At 35.5% G+C, this 17,935-nt stretch overlaps 1 protein-coding gene across 1 annotated transcript; it reads right to left on the bottom strand.

The window, feature by feature from the left end:
- Positions 1-653: 653 nt before the first annotated feature.
- On the bottom strand, positions 654-15,368 carry LOC132616060 (sodium/hydrogen exchanger 8-like). Its single transcript, XM_060330668.1, has 22 exons — positions 15,065-15,368; positions 13,087-13,137; positions 12,864-12,955; positions 12,629-12,706; positions 12,405-12,562; positions 12,093-12,194; positions 11,901-12,018; positions 11,503-11,555; positions 11,350-11,412; positions 10,553-10,597; positions 10,145-10,200; positions 9,319-9,503; positions 8,408-8,455; positions 8,132-8,239; positions 7,134-7,356; positions 6,082-6,381; positions 5,689-5,786; positions 5,372-5,503; positions 5,059-5,277; positions 4,759-4,953; positions 4,216-4,483; positions 654-1,214 (listed from the first exon to the last, which is right to left on the bottom strand). The coding sequence occupies exons 1-22, from the start codon at positions 15,276-15,278 to the stop codon at positions 1,129-1,131; spliced, it is 2,892 nt and encodes a 963-aa protein (XP_060186651.1). The 5' UTR covers positions 15,279-15,368; the 3' UTR covers positions 654-1,128.
- Positions 15,369-17,935: the final 2,567 nt, after the last annotated feature.

Below are 17,935 nucleotides of genomic sequence, written 5' to 3'. Positions count from 1 at the left end.
CAATAACTTTACTTCTTTTTCTTCAAGTAAAATAATCGCCCATTACAGCACATTATGAATTTCCTTTAAAAGCACAGCTACTAAGAGTTCAAAGTAAACTAATTTTTAGGAACATGTCCTCAAACTGAACGTTGATGTTTTCCACATATGAAAACAAGAATAAGTTAGAAAAAATTTATTCCTGTACTTTAGAAAACTTTAGAAAAAAATTCATATTCACCCTTCCCTATACATTAGGAAATTGTTCATATTTACCCTCCGTCTAAGATTTTGAATAAATTTGCCCCGGTCGTTAGCCTTTCAATCATATATACTCCTTTCCCCTAATGGAGCAAAGGTCCCACCCAAAATACACGGGCAAGTTTGGCCCTTTTCCCAATAGAAGATGCTATGTAAATTTTCCTTAAATCTTCCTATGACTAACAAATTGCAAATATTACAGCTCATTACTAGTAGTATCTATGTTGGTTGACTAAAAAGGAAAGAGTGAAAGGCAATTTGTCCATCAAACTAACAGTTGTGTTATTGTGTAGCCCTTCTCTTGGATTGATAATGTCTTTTTGTGGGGTTAAAAAAGAGTAGAGATCTGCCAAACTCCAAGATAGTGAGGTTTCCACTTGCTAAAATGCTTTACATTTGGTCACACAGTAGAATTCAAGGAAGAATCATCATGCAATTCTTTAAAACCTTGCATTTTAAGCAGTACAATTGATATATCAACGTTGCAAATGTAGACTCTAATAACATATTCAAGCAGCGTAAATTGCACTGACATTAGAAATAGAATGGGCATACATTTTTAGCCCCAGAAAGGAAATGAAGCCGAGTAATATTTACAGCTTTTCATAATTGAAAACGAAGATCTTACAACGCTCTAGAATGAAAAGCTGCGACCAACTTATCCAAGCAATTCAATGTTAACATTATGTTATCTCATCAGGCTTACCATTTTTCGCTTCTTTAAAAAAATTTGGATGGCCAACTACTCATACAGAACAACAAAGACGACATACCCAGTGCAATCCCACAGGTGGGGTCTGGGAGGGTAGAGAGTACGCAGACCTTACCCCTATCTCGTGGAGATACAAAGGTTGTTTCCAAAAGACCCTTGGCTCAAGTAATAACTTCTCATACTGAAATGTGGTCTATACGAACTATCCTTGCTGGTTTCACAACTTTGTACTTTGAATACGTATATGATCCAGAACTCTCACCTGCAAAAGCACCATAAGTTAGAAAACCATACTATGAGAATACTTCAAGGAAGACACTTGCGATAGTTACTTCAATTAGACTCCAAGTATCGCACAGAGCAGGAAAAAAGTGAACTAACAGATGACAACCCGAGATCGGGTAAGTTTTGCAAGATCAATTCATCAGCTCAAGACCGGACACTTCCTAGTGGAATCATCTCTATAATCAAATCTCCAAGTTTTTGCAAAAAGTTAGGGAAAATTCCCAACAATCAAGCATTTTCTTCCCTAATTGAGTAGCTTCTTCTTTTTAAATAAGCATCCAGAGGATGCAAAAAATAAAACCTATTTGAGTAGACCCTTAAGACGACAGAGTCTATAAACAGCAAGGAGAAGCATGCAGGTTAGTGAGGATTAGACACTTGTTACGACCTTTGGTGACATGACAATTGACAAAGTCTCAACAAAGTAGATAAATAGATAATTAGCAATCCCAAAATATTCAACAATTTTATCTTAGAAACGAATATAATATATAGTTAAAAGGTCTCCGACAAGAATCATTAGATAGCAGAAAAATAATGTGAAACTTGGGACAGCTCATTTGCTCGGCACCTGTTTTACTTAATTAGCGCCAATTTAGAGAAAACTAGAACTGTGAGTTTACGTTCAATGCACTGATGATAATTACACAATCAGATCACTCATAATAAGTGAACTCTATGATGTAACTGGTAAAAATGGTTAAATGACACTAAACTTTTTTATGCATATAAGTTAAATCCAAAGGCACGGCTTATTAGGTCCAAAGGAACCCCAATTTGGAAGAAGCCATATCGATAACATGCTTCGTTTATCACTTCTCTCACCTTTCCCTCGCCATCTTCATTGATATCATTGAATTAGCCATGTTGAATTGCAAAACTCGTGCGTACAAGACTGGAAGTATTTGTTTTGAAAAATTTAAACAAGTATTGTTTGTACTTACAAGATTCAATACAACGATATGTAAAAGAACGACTCAATAATTTGGTTTGTGAGATTGACTCAATGATATCTCGGAGACTTCTCTTTGTACGTTTAAAACAACGTTTTCTGTTGATAAAGAGGTTGAAAACAACATTGAGAGTCAACAGAAGAAAAACATCATGGCTAGTTTCGATATTCCAACTATTGATGTTTCTCCATTGTTTAGATCAGAGGGAAACGAAGAAGGGAAAAAGAAGGCTATGGAGCAAATAGGAGAAGCCTGTGTTAACTATGGCTTCTTCCAGATTGTGAATCATGGAATTCCAGTGGACTTGTTGACCAGAGCCACGGATGTGTATAAGGCTTTCTTTGCTTCTTTAGATGAACAATAACTTTCTTTACCTAAAAATTATTTAAAAAGCACACAGAATAATTCAGCTGAGACTAATTATGAGCAATTGGTGTTTCGTCTTTCATCCTCTGGCTTCAATGGCATCTGCCCAAACAAATCACCTCATTTCACGCATGTCGGAATCATTCGGTTTGCAGGAATCTTTTAAATACTTGTTTTACATTTTTCAAAACAAATACTCGCAGTTTGCCACATCTTGTGCGCGCAAGTTTTGCAAGTCGACATAGCCAATTCAGTGATAGCAATTACCAGCAATGAGGTGGATTCTTGGGGCAGATGTCATTGACGCCAGAGGATGAAAGACAAAACACCAAGTGCTCATAATTAGTCTCAGCTGAAATATTCTGTGTGCTTTTTAAATAATTTTTAGGTAAAGAGAGTTTTTCTTCATATGAAGAAGCAAAGAAAGCCGTATACGCGTCCATGGTTCTGCTCAACAAGTCTAATGGAATTCCATGATTCACAGTCTGGAAGAAGCCATAGTTAACACAGGCTTCTCCTATTTGCTCCATAACCTTCTTTTTTCCTTCTTCGTTTTCCTCTGATCTAAAATGGAAACATCAACAGTTGGAAAATCAAAACTAGCCATGATCCCTGATAACCTAGAATTAGTGGTGATAGGGATGATGTGGTATCTGGGAAACTGAGATCTTTCCTTCTCTTGACTCTCAATGTTGTTTCAACAGCTCTTTATATAATCATGGTCACTACCCAGTGTAATCCCACAATAGTGGGGTCTGGGGAGGGTAAGATGTACGCAGCCTTACCCCTACCTGGGTAGGGAGGCTGTTTCCGATTGACCCTCGGCAACCCTCCTCCTTTATCCGGGCTTGGGACCGGCAATGTGAGCGAGCTCACACAGGCGGAGTTTTCAACAGCTCTCAACAGCTCTTTATATAATCAACAAAAAATAGATGCTGATTGCTGCTATAGTGATGATGAGTTTGTTATTTCTCAAAAGTAAACCAACCACTACCTAGTTAAGTAGTGATGATAAACTAGTTATTTCTCAAAAGTAAAACCAACTACTAACTAGTTAAGTAGTTTTGCTACTATAGTGCTGATGAATTTGTTATTTCTCAAAAGTGAACCACCCACTACCTAGTTAAGTAGTGATGATGAACTTGTTATTTCTCAAAAGTAAAACCAACTACTAACTAGTTAAGTAGTTTTGCTACTATAGTGATGATGAATTTGTTATTTCTCAAAAAGTAAACCAGCCACTACCATAGTTTTGCTACTATAGTGATGATGAATTTGTTATTTCTCAAAAGTAAACCACCCACGACCTAGTTAAGTAGTGATGATGAACTTGTTAGTTCTCAAAAGTAAAACCAACTACTAACTAGTTAAGTAGTTTTGCTACTATAGTGATGATGAATTTGTTATTTCTCAAAAAGTAAACCAGCCACTACCATAGTTTTGCTACTATAGTGATGATGAATTTGTTATTTCTCAAAAGTAAACCAACCACTTCCTACTTAATTTTTTGTTTCCAGCAACTATCCAAGGAATTCAGCAAATAGATAAATTAGTATTGGATAATTTTTTCTGCTGAGTGTGGTGATCAAACTAACAAGGAATTCAACTTTGGCATCCACAGTTTCAGATAAGGAGATAGAGTATGATGAGGAGACCTACCCGTTACATTGGCACTGGCATAAGGGACACTTCCACTCAAAATGGAACATGGCAATATTGCTGGGCATTCAATAAGTTGTTCAGTACTTTGATCTGTCAAGCAACCACTTAACAGGAAGTTGATGGAATGATGAGAAGTTTCTATCATTTCTTCACTTGAGAAAGTATTCATGATTGATCTTTCATCAACAATCTCTCTTACTTCTTGCATTGAGAGTTTCTTAAACATATCTGGCGACAAAAGCTTAGCAACAAAAATGGTGCACTCCTGCAAATGAAATGGATCATGAAATTCAGAAAATATTTTACCTTTTTTATGAATAACTTGAAAAACTAAGAAAAATTTCCTTTTTCATTAATATACTATAAATAAATAAATCTTTTGATTTATAAATAGAAAGTTAGAAAGTAAAATTCTGTTATCTGCAAGGCACTTTTGATAGAAGCATTTTCTCATGTATGTTCAACTACAACAGTACTTATTTTCTGCAAAACAAATGTTTAAGTTGCATATAGAGTCATGCAGAGATTGCCAAAGATCACCTTCCACAACAATTCTCCACGGGCCAGTATGGAAATGATCGACTCCAGCTTAATTTCAATGCAGAGAGCCACAGAATCTGTCACCATATCGCACAAATATGGCTTTCGGACAAGAGCCTCATATAGACCTACAATACTTCCTCGAGGATATGTTGAATCCACAGGACAATGAATAGGAAAAGGGCTCCTTTTCGACTGGAGAAGAAAGAAGGCAAGTTTTTTCAATGACCAAACAAATATACAATTAATGCTGCTATCATATAGTTAATTGGATAGATGCCTTATGCTGCCTTTACTTACCCTAACTGATCCATTTTCTATCAGCCAGACACTTGTCAACTTTGAATCCTTGGTGTAGAGTGTACAACCTGGTGTCTTCAATATACTCTTGGCGGAGCATTCCAGATCACTTTGAATAGCAGGCGAAAGGTTTCCCAACAAAGGATGGTTTCTTATGACATCTCCTGGCTTTGGGATAGTTATTGAAGGAGGACTTCTCAAGAGCTTTTCAAGGTCATTCTAGTATGGAGTTGAAAAACATTTATTTAGACTACGATAAGTATACCACAAATAATGCTATGGCGCTGGAAATTGTCGCATGAAACACAGTTACCTGAAGCAAATCATGTACATGCAGCATAACTTTCTCAGTTAAAATACCATCTTTCTCCATATCATTGAGACATTCATCCAGACACTTCAGCATTGAAAATGTAACTTGCCTTGATTCTGTTTGATGTATGATCTAGAATGTTCAGAATTCAAAGCCTTAATTCAGCTGAATTTGTGTAATAAGCATACATAGTGTTATATTCTAGCAAGTAGACACGGATTTTGGATAACTGAAAAAAGAGCTCTTGACAATTAAATGGTTAATGAGCCATTCAAAGAAGATTCAATGCATGATTTCCCACGAAAACGTTCACAAACCTCGGGCATTGAAGTCTTGACATTTTCTAGGAACTTCCTTGCTTCTTGTTCTTCGACTTCACTCTCGGAAACAACAATTGCAGCATTTCCATTGTCACCTTCAAAATGTAAATGGTTGTTAGATGACTTCGTGAGCAACTCCACAACTGCCAGATCCATGATCTCAAAGAAGATTTAGATTCCAGTTAGACAACAAGGCAAAGAAAAGAGGGGAGAAAAGGATGCCTTACGAACAGGAGGCATAATTCTCAAAGAGTAAGAGTTTGGCTTTCAATGTTAATAAACAAAAAGAACATTTGTAAAAGCATTGCTGTTAGAACCTGATTTACATATAGGAACTACTCCACAATATGAACCTACTGCATCAGCCACAAAGATGGTATCCACTCTTACCAGTATAGTCAAGAAGAAGCTGTCTCGCGATCCTGTGAGCATGGATAAACGCAGAGCATATATGACAACTATCCTGTAATTTCTTTAGCACAAACCACCTTGTCAGCCTGGGAGGACAAACACTTATGCTGAAGAATTTATAATATCCTGGAAACTTGAGGCGAGTAGAAATATAATTCCAGTCATGCAGTCCCTGAGTAGCCAGATCAATTGCTTCATCCACTGACTCCATCAAAACACTGATAGTGGATTTAGTTATCCTCCCCTCATTGAATGTTGACCAGTAAGCCTCGCGAGTAGCTATAGCAGAAGATATGCAAATAATTAAAGCAAGGCCATGAAAAAACATGGAAAGGCATTAAGAATGGAAGAAAACAGAAGAAAAGAAGATGCCACCTTGAATAAGGTTCACGGGATGAATATTTAGATGAAGAATAAAAAGAAGTCAGGCGTACAGCTTTACACAGCTATTAGGATTTACAGGTGGCAAAATTTGAAGGTTACATGTAGGTGTTTAAGATGTTTGGATAAGATAGAAATGCATGCTTACTCCTATTAGCAAAAGAAAATAGAGGGCGCGTTTTTAATGAAATGTTACCAAGAAGGGATGCCGAGATATGGTAAAGAAGACAGATGTTCTAAAGCATATTTCTGCATGATGTAAGCTCACAATATCACATACCAATGGGGTCCTGCTGTAAAAAATGGTGAAAATAGTGAAGGTTCAGCTCACTAGAGAACTTCACAATGCTTTCTAACTCTTCAATTCCTTATATTCCTCGGATTTTAAAGGAGAAGAACATGCAGGTCCTTCATAGGAACAAACTGAAAATATTTCAAATTTGACTCACAAAATAAGGACCCTAGTTCATGATCAATGTACGACATCAATAATCTATTAATCAAATAGATGAGAGAAGCAATATTTGATATGCAACACTTCAAGAAAGCTAGGGGTAATCTGAAAACCCAGATGAGGAATGCAGGTGCCAGACACCAGAAAGGGTGTAAAAGCAAACTATAGACCAACTAGTTCTGGTGCAGTTACTGACCTTTCAGAAAGCACACTCTCATAGTCTTCATATCATCTATTTCTAGATAGCTATTGTTGGTGGTACAGGGAGGCCAATCTGTGTCTTCACAGACATCCTTTATGCATGTGGCATAACCTCCAACAGTGATCCAGTCGAAAGGATTATTGCTTCCACTAGAGACTCTAGAAAACTCTTCAGCCTTTCTCAATAGTTGATGCTTCGCATAATTGACCATGGTTTCCTGAAACAAATTGTACTATAAGCAGGATGGCTCCCTCACCAAAAAGACCACATCTCAAATATGAAAATATAAGCAGTGGTTGAGTACACCGGGTATGTTTCCTGGTTATTCGCAACAAATTTGAAGTTAACAAAGACCAGAATGAATTGGTTCATCCTCTGCAGATATTTCTTTCTAGATTTACATGAAAATATTTTACGAGGAAATAGGACCAACATGAGTTCAAGCTGACGATCCTTGTGCATTGAGAGGCTTACAAAGACCATAAATAAAGTGAGGATGCAATAGTTTAAAGCTATGCAGGTAGCATAACGGTACTCAATTTTTGATAAGTAAATGCAATCTTATAAAATAGAGAAAATCATCAATAAGGCGATGCTGGGATTAGTACGAATAAGGTGTAGGTTAGTCAACATCCAACTTCCTGCAGTGATGTTAGAAAGTCTATCAAGGTACACACTTCATTTTAATGTTAGATAATTCAGCACATAATTACTATATTCAGGAACTTGTATTTCACGTTATGTATAAATGCTCCTTTTCCCCGAAACATCATTGATTCCTCTCATTCCATAACACCAGAAAGCTGATTGATAAGATTGAATATACACAAAAGGCATAGATGTCCGGCAAGTCCTAGGGCAGGTTGGGTTTTCAAGTTTTCAATGAAAAGGGTAATTACTGAAATTGAACACGGTTAGCCCGGATTAACAAGGTGAAACTACATAAGATGGCATCTCAATACAAGAGGAGTTCAATTAGACCAGAATTTTACCTCACTTTCTGATAGAGCATCCATACCAAAGAGACTTAGAAGTAATTGTGCAGTAGATCCATTTATAATGAGTGTCAGTAACACACTTCCACCAGTAAGGAAAACAAACTGTACCATAAAGAAAGAGTTCCGGTTACATGTCAAAGAAAGTTGATAGCTTAAGCTTCAACAGATGCCAAAAAACTACTAGTTAATTATGGCAACGAATCAATAACTTCCAAAAGCAGGGCAAATGAAATGTTGCTAAATTGCAATTGTTCGTCAATAAAAACATACCATAGCTCCAGTTTCTGTGCTGAGATACTTTGGATCACCACTAGCACCCTGGAAATTAAGGAAGAAAACCATGTGTAGGTATTATTAAGTAAAACAAAATCTATCATCCCTATTCCAGCGAACATTCTAGATATGCTTCATAAAGCTTGACAAATAAGTGAGAAACTCATCAGCTTCTTATGCTCTCAAGCAAATCAGGTTACTCAGTTATAAGTTCTATTGCTCTTTACCCTAATTGCTATAGGATATCAAATGGAAGCTATCTTCTCCATAGATATTGAGTTTACCCGCTTAGTGTGTCGCTTGATCAAGCCTGTAGGCTGATTAGAAATGAAGTGGATATAGAGGACATCTGAAGTAGTGAAGTTGAATGAGAAGCATTTCAAGTTATGAGCTTTTGGCAAGTGCTTAAATTATAAAGACTAAGACTAAGGAGTGTCTGATCAATGTGCTCAAGCAAACTGACACACTTCAATTCAGGATCTAGGAACAGAAAGCCGTCAGTTTTGGTTTTCTTTATTTTTGGAGGGGGGTTACCTGCCAATCAAACCTTAAAGTGCATCAGTACTTAATCGAGCATCACATTGTTTCTCTTGGACTGTTTTGCTCAAGCGAAAAGGATCCCATGCACAAACTGACTTTCTTTCCTAAACCTAGTGATAAGTAACAAATTTGTCACGTTTAGGATACAATTCTGTTAGGTTCTTCTATACATTATACACTTTATTGTCTTAGGGCTATATTTCACAGCAGTACAAATCATCCTAGACAAGCAAGTTATGTGCACATTTGTATCTAAGCTTATGGACAAAAGGATAATATTCTATCTTCTGTGCACATTTGTATCTAAGCTTCAAGGTAAATGATACAGGAAACCTTATGGAATTACAAGTGAGCAGAAAAGGGCTTACTTTAACAGATAGGGAAAGTGCCAAACCAACAGCTCCTCTCAAACCAGACCATATGATGATGATAGCTTCTTTCCAATTCAAACCATAACCAAAGTAGCGAAGGGCAGGGTAAAATGCAAAAACAACTATGGTTCGAGCTACTTGAAGAATGATATAGAGAAGAAAGACATAGCCCCAAGATCTCCCTACAATATAAATGTGTAAATAAAGCAAATTTTCTTGATCTGGAAAACTTATTGTAGTGGACAAAATGTACAGGAATCTCCAAAGAAATCATAATATATCAACAAGAGGACATCTAAGTTGAGGGATCTGGGAAAATAGACAGGTGCCCAATAATACCCAACCTGTGGAGTGATGCATATGAGCATTAATGGGTGATTCTTTGGTCTTTACCAGTTTCCCCCTTTCTTATTTTTCCTTAATACACTAAATCATCAAGCTTCTGTTAAATATAAATAGTAAATAAATTAGAGACCTAACTGTGCGTACCCATTATTTTATTCCCATGTAAATAACTCAATAACTAATACGATTGATATGCAGAACCTAGCTCAATAAACATGGTGTTCCACCAAACCTATGTCTTCATATGGCATCATAGCCTAGTCATTGTTGTTTGCTAAGCAGATTCATTGATTCTCAAGAAAATGATTTAAGAAAATGACTTTGAGACTCCTATTTACTCAATTGGGGGAAAATCGGGATGCTTGCCAAACATATTGTGCTGCACCTTGTGTATCCACACTTCAACTAATAGGAAAACAGTTCCTATCCATCTACCCAAAGTGAAGTATTACATAATAAATAAAGGGGGAAGAACTACCTGTATTATTGTCGAGATTTCTGATATTGAAGATGCTTTGAGCTATGATAACTCCACTGTAAGAAGTGAGAGCGTGTAAGCAACATTGTTGATTCAATTAAAAAAAAGAGGATAATAACCAACCATGCACCAAGGAATCCTTCAGTTAAGCTCAGAAAAGGAAGAGCATTAAATACACTATGTAGTATTTACTATATATAAATATAGGGGAAATAGGGAATTACTACTCCCTGAGAAAAGATCAGCCCAAATGACAAATGTAACAAGATCTATTGCTTTAATTGGAGATAGAACACAACCAGAGGAAATCTCCTTAAGTACCACAGAAAAGGAACAAAATGATATTAAGACAAAAGGAAAGTAAAGAGACAACATTAGTTTGTGTAATAGACTATTACCGAGTCTTACCTCAAGATGAATATTAAAGTATTTGCAATGTAGGCAAACATTTCCCTGCGAAAAAATTGATGGTAAAAAGTTAGGGTAACAATAGTTCAAGCCATCTCTGGCCCAACTGCCCCCCATTTCCCTCTCTCTCACAGAGCAAGGCAGTAAAAGGAAAAGGAGCCAAAAACAAATTAATGACAGAGTTCATATATTTGGTTATGGTTTTGAATAATAATTAAGCTGTTAAAATCCCTATGATCTAAACATGATGTTTTAGGCAGTCCTATCAAAAATAAACATAACGAACAGGATGACAGCAACAATGCACAAAAGATCCTGAAAGAACAGAGTGAGAGCACCAATGCTGGACGAAGTCACAAGAAAATTTCTGAAACCTGGAACACTTCATTTAGGAAAGCCAAAGAGTTCATGAAGTGAGTAGTTGTGGGAATGGTCGTGGCAGGGTTATTGTAGCAGTAGCAGCAACAGAATTTAGAAAACTATATGTACTCCAACCTTTTTATTATGAACCTACTCCTTTAGCGTAAAAAAAAGGACCTTAGTCTTGACTATGAACCTACTTCTTTAGCGTAAAACTATATGTACTCCAACCTTTCAATTTTACAACATACTACCTAGATACATCTGTTAGATATGCCTCACATAGAAGACATTATCTGAAACAACGCCTCAACAAAAGAGAGAAGCAACGAGGTGTTGGCAATGCTTGAATCCGCACAATAATTATCACACTATCCATTGGTTTGCTACACAGATCTATATTTAGCTACCAGGATATGACAATGGAAGAAACGTACCAAAACTCATGCAAGCTCTGCTTTCCACCAGCTCTATGTGTATCCTTTGACATTGCAAAAACCCTATCAATAGGTTTCAGTATCAGAGACTGAATTACACGCTTTACTGCAGAAATGCCTGAATGTGAAAGAGGAGCGGAGTACACAACTTACATCCCTAGTGCTACAAGAGTCAAGATACCAGAAGCTTCAGCTTCCTCTTGAGCCTATAAGCAATAATAAGGCATTAAAGATCCAGTTAAAGGTGTAGGGAACAAGTTACCACTACAACAACAACAACAACATACCCAGTGTAATCCTACAAGTGGGGATGGGAACAAGTTATCACTATCTCCTACAAATTATCATGTCCTAAATTTTCTGGAGGAGGTGAATAATATAATGTCATATCACAGGTTAGATTTCAATAATCAATCTGATAAACATATGAATCCAAAATGAAGCAAGTAGAAAGAAGTTAATTGCATTATATCACATCCAGCATTTAGAAAGACAATATACAGCTTGAGTGCATGTATATAACAACTGATCCAAATCAGGAAGGAACATACTGTATAGTAAGCAATGTAGCTCACAGTAAGAGCCAACGAAAAGTCTGTCAGTGTATCATTGTATATAAACCGAAGCCAGAAAAGAGATGCCATCCCAAACACAAGTCCGATGATGACACTGTAACAGAAAGATAAAGTTAAGTTCAACGACAATAACAAAAAAAGTTATCACCAACAGATAACGATACCTACGATCCAAGTGAGCCTTCTGCAAGAAATCCCAGCACTGAAACCCAGCCAAAACTTTTCCCAAGAACCATTCGATAGAAAAGCTGGTAGACCACAATAGCTGCCCTGGTGACATGATTGGAGGAAGAGAGGTGAACAATAAGAATCAGTGCATACAAAAGAGGAAGATGAACTGCAAGACAGAATAAGGGGCTGAAAATCCATTTTTATGTGGAAGAGATCGGCCATCCAAAAATGTGCACATGAGTATGAAATTATAGGGAAATCATGAGGACATCCAGGAGAAATGAAAGTAAAATGGATTTATGTTTATACCCATCGTTCATCATAGATTCTCCTTCAACAATGGTGCTCAACTTTTTACTAGCTCCCAGATCTTTAAGCAAAGCGACAACAGCCACAGGATCAGTAGCACTAAGAATTGCCCCCAACAGAAGTGACGTATTCCAATTCCAGTCATATGGGAAAGCAAGCTGCAGAAACATATGAATGTTTGAGCAAGTAGGAAACCACGTCCAGAAAACGGTGTTTCCTTATACCTTCACAGAAGCTCCGATCAGGACAGTTGAAATCAATACACCAGGACCAGCAAGCAAAAGCATTTGCGCCATACATTTCTGTCAAAGCCAGCTAATATTAAAGAAATGAACAGACGTATGCCATTAGCTTATACGAAACTGATAAAGGTATACATAATTATTTAAAGCATACAATGAGGCAACCAACAACTAGAACCTTGAGGTTTTATAGATTGAAAGTTAAAGAGAAGAGAACCTTTATTTGGTGCACCTCCATGGAGAATGCGCCCTCAAAAATAAGTATAGGGAGGAATACAGCTAATAGAAGATCAGCATCTATATCTGCCCCTGTTGCAACAATTCAACAAGCACATACCTTTATAAGATAATTAGGTATTCACAATTGCAAAGTGATTTTACGTCAATCCTCGAATTTGAAATTTCAAGAAATTTGAGAGAGACAATTGAATTATACTTACATATCCGAATTCCGTTCCCAAGCTTTCCCAGTCGATAACTACTCCCAAATTCTAAATTTATGGGGAAAAAAAAAAGTAAGTTTGTAAAGAAATAAATCGCCAAATATGAGAACAGTTAGGTACCACAACATGCCTGTAGGCATTCAAAGTTTCAAACAACAGTGACATTTAAGAAAAGAGAACAGTTTGAAAAAATGCTCGCTCATGTCCGTAAGAAAATGTTTCATGCTCTTGGAGCAGTAATAACTATCAAGAAAGAATTGTTGAAAGCATGCTCAGAAGACAAAAAAATCTGTTTTTTTTTATTTCCCCTAGTTTTTATACAACAACGAGACCATGAACATATACGTGCATGAACAAATCTATGACAAGGGTTCACATAGAAGACAGGGAAAATCTCTATCTGCTACGTTGGAATTGAGATACAGGCCATAGTAGTTTTACTTCTTTTTTTATGACAGTGGTGTCGGGGCCAGCTTGTGCGCATCTTGATTATTCCCCGAGCACAAGTACCGATAACTCTATCCACTAAAGCTTAGACATATGGGAAGAGATCATCTACGTATTTTTGGCCACCCTTAGATGCCTAAATTACTACCTTACCTTCCCGGAGTTCATCCTTAGGGAACTTCATTTACAATTTTCATAGCTGATAATGTTTGACCTTTTTTACCAAGTTCTAGACGAAATTGTGAGTACTCAACTATTCCACTGGGTACCTGCTACCTCCCAACAGCTTAAGAACCACTTTTGAAGATTGTTCCATTTTTTGAGTACTTTAACTCAAGAGATTGCAGGTTCTCTCTTAACGAACCAGCACCATAGGTCGGAAAAAGAAAACCTCTTCTCCTAATTCTCTCTATGTTAACTTTGATTTTGTCTTGAACCGTACCATAACTAGATCCATATCCGGGGACCAAAACAACTTGGTATCAGTGACGGGAGTTATGGGAGATCAAATTCAGCATCAACTGGCACAATTGGCGAACTTGTTCGGGTGTCCTAACCATCCAACCGCTATTCCATCCCCGTTATCCATTGAACCTGCTCTGAATAATCCTCCTTTTGCCAGATTAAGCCAATTTAGCCAGACAGGAAGCCATAAATGCTCGTTGTATTATATTAAGAAATTCATTATATATGTATAAATATTTATTTGTGAACCCAATTACTAAGACGAGCTATGAATTTGGGGGCAAGTTCAGAACCAATAAACTTCAAATTCTAGCTCCACCTCTGCATACCGGTCCCCCATAAATGCGCAGCATGATAACAGTGAACAAAGAGATCATTTAGACAAAGAAGCACACACATTTCATACATTATGCAAAGGCGGATTCAAGAATTAAGTTCTATGGGTTCAACTTTTAAGGCTTTTAGTATTAAACCTTTGTACTCTTAAAGTTATGTGTCCGTATCTAGTGCCTGTTTGGCCATGGATAGTTTTCACTTTTTTCCGGAATTTTATTCCGAAAAACTGCCTGGACATAAAATTGTTACAATCTTCCGGAATTCGAAAAAACTCCAAAACTCAGCTTCCACAGCTCTCACTCCAAATCAGTCACAAAAATTCAAAAACAATTCTAATCTGTATTCATGTCCAAACTCGACTCCAATTTCCAAATACCATTTTCAACCTGAAAACAAATACTCCCTCCGTCCCAAAAAGATTATAAAACTTCTGAAATATATGGTCCAAAATAAGCCTCAAATATATACGTAAATGTAAATTATCTCATAAAATTAAATTATTTCTAAATATAAAAATATGCAAATCTTTAAGTAGATAATTTTTTTGGGACGGAGGAGTACTACTTTTTTCCAAATTTCACAATTCTTATGTTCAAAGGTCCACATAATTTATGTTCGGCCTCAAAAGTACTAGGTTCAGATAAATGCAATAATTACAGACTCTGACAAATATGTACACACATTTGCATACATACATACATATAGGTGTGGAGAGAGAAATACGGACCGAGAGAGCCAAGAGCGATGCCAATGATGAGCAAAACAACAGTGTAAGGAATACTAGTACGGCGAAGGAGTGTTCTGCATGAAACTCCTATTAACAAACTTATCCCACCAAATATTACTGCATCTGTTGGACTCAAAGAAGAAGAAGTAGTAGTAGTGTTGCTCTCCATTTGCCATAAATTATATGGCAATGGACCTTCCTCAACTGTCCCCATTAACTATATCTCCTCTATTTTGGGAATTGCTCAAACTGTTTCTCAAAAATATTCTAAGTACGAATTTGTTTTTTCTTTCTACCATATATATAAAGGGAACATGTTAGCTGTAAACAGCATTAAATTGGAAATAAGACCGTAAATCTGTCATATAATATATAAGTGTTTTTTTTTTTTTTTTTTTTTTTTTGGTGAGGGGTGCACTAGAAAGATATCTTTAATCACTCTTTTTTAATTTTTCGGTCTTAGAGCATGTTTGGATTGACTTATAAGTGGCTTATAAGCTGTTTTCAGCTTTTTTGAGTGTTTGACTAGCCAGTTTAAAGTCATTTTATGCTTAAAATAAGCTTAAAAAAATAATTGAGTCAATTTGACTTAGCTTATCTAAAGCAGCTTATAAGCTGAAAACGGCTTATAAGTCAAAAAAAAATAAGGTAGACTACCCAACTTATTTTTTTAGCTTATAAGCTGTTTGCAGCTTATAGGCATAAGCCCATCCAAACATGCTCTTACTTTCCTTTTAAGTTCATTTAAAAACGAATATCTATTTCCTTTATCAATTTTGAAATTTTTACATAATTTATTTAAGACCACAAGATATTGTTTTTTTAAATTTTGTGTCAAGTCAAAATCAGATAAACAAATCAAAACGGAAAGAGAATTTGTGTTTAACTAATTAATTTAAAATGCATTTTTATTAATATTAGAATAATATTTGTGATTGGTCAATATTTCAAAAGTGCTTTGGAAAAAGCTATTTTTCTTTAGCTTCTAAAAATTATTTCTGTTACAATAAAAAAACACTTGTATTTTTTTTTCTAAAAATATGGCTAAATACTTCAATTTTCTAAAACAAAAAAGGATTAAATATACTCATGTATTATAAAAAATAGTTTAAATATACCTCTCGTTATTTTTTTGAATCCAAATACACCCGTCACATTATAGTTGGGCACAAATTTACCCTTAATTATAACGGTGGGACACGTGTTAAGTTCATAACCAAATGACACACCGAATTTTAAATATTTGATACCTTTAGAGATCCACCCATTTAATCTGACCCGACCCATTTTTATAATATTCTTCTCTTTTGCGGCCCAAAAAAAATAGTATCTCCCGTGACCACAAGTCACAACCACCACCTCCAATTGCAGGACTTTCCTCCACTGTCATAATATGTGAGAAATGCTTTTCGGAAAAAGTATTTTTAAAGAGTAGTCCTCCCATTCAAAATAAATGAATTTTTAGAATATGATACACTCATTAAGAAATTTAATTAATTCCATTAATATTAAAGGATCATTTGACTATATTATTTGTCTTTCCTCAAACTTCTATTAAAAGTTGAAATAGTGGAGCTTGGGATTTGGAAAACCTATTAGCAAGAGGGGTATCTTTGGAAAACATAAATTAATTACATCTTGGATTTTGGAAAAAATTATTTATTTTAGACTAAGAAAAAAGTGCTAAAAATTTGTTTATTTTGGATCGGAGGGGTTAATAATTTGTATTTGGCTAATTAATTCGTAAAGCATTTTTGCTAATATTAGGCATTACTTTGTGCTCGCTAATATTTCAAAACTACTTCTGCGAGAAACTATTTTGAAATATTAGCTAGCACAAAGTATATTTTGTACAATTGATTGTAATTATCCCTATTTTCTATAGCTTATATTGCTTGACAAAATATACATTTTGCTGGCTAATATTTCTAAAGTACTTTTGCGAGAAGCTATTTTGCTGGCTATTTTGTAAACTTGATCGCCCAAAAATGTAGATTTAGAAGTTATCTACTTAACTTTTTTATTTTATCATGATCATAGGTTTTTATTATCACACAAATATAATTATACAAGTATATGGCAAATGGAAAACAATAAGCTTGTACATTGTATCTAGTTAAATAATATCACATAAAATAATAAGATGGAATAATAGCTAGATCTTTTTTTTTGTTGTGATTATAGTTCTAAATGCCTAAAATATTCAAAATTATACTAAACTAATCAACCAATGAATACCACTAACTTATACAGTCAGGTCTCTCTATAATGTAACAGTCAATCTCTTAACAACCTTTCACTATAATATTCAAGTTCTTTTAGAATCGGTTTTTCATGTTATTTTACATATGAGTGTACTATTCAACACCATGGTGTTGTGTATTTGGTGGTGTCCCTCTTTTTCTTAACACACTTTAAGAGTGTGACAAGTAATATTTATTTTAAATTTAAGTTATATAAAGTGTCATTTATCAGTGTAACAAATTTTCACATTATCGAGTCAGCTTTACCTATTGTAGCAAGTAATTAACTTATCTTATTTTTAAAATTCAAATCTCATATTTTACGGAAGCTTACCTATAAATATATAACCTAAATTTTTTATATAATAACTATGTATATAATTTAACATCATTTATTTATGGTTGCATACGGACAAAGGACATACATACTATTCAATTTGGGTGGCGTGCATTTATTTATACTTTAATCGACATCCACTGGATACTTGTATGAAGTTGCTAAGAATTGAGTAGTACATTGGAACAAACTACTAATGTTCTTGTCAGGATGAGCTGCACTACTAGAAAAATCCTACATGTGGAAAAATAGGGATGCGTGCAGTCTTGAAGTTTGACTACATGTGGAGAA

The sequence above is a fragment of the Lycium barbarum genome, chromosome 10 (genome assembly GCF_019175385.1).
Source record: "Lycium barbarum isolate Lr01 chromosome 10, ASM1917538v2, whole genome shotgun sequence".
Taxonomy (NCBI): Eukaryota; Viridiplantae; Streptophyta; class Magnoliopsida; order Solanales; family Solanaceae; genus Lycium; species Lycium barbarum.
Note: the sequence above shows the minus strand (reverse complement) of the source record. Positions and strands in the feature narration are given on the sequence as shown.

Excerpts from the sequence above, each read along its gene's own strand:
- LOC132616060 (XM_060330668.1), bottom strand. The coding sequence starts at position 15,278 with ATGGGGACAGTTGAGGAAGGTCCATTGCCATATAATTTATGGCAAATG. Across the intron at positions 12,019-12,092 it reads GCAGAAGGCTCACTTGGATC|TGTCATCATCGGACTTGTGT; the intron begins GTAGGTATCGTT and ends TTTCTGTTACAG. Across the intron at positions 5,278-5,371 it reads ATGTACATGATTTGCTTCAG|AATGACCTTGAAAAGCTCTT; the intron begins GTAACTGTGTTT and ends ACTCCATACTAG.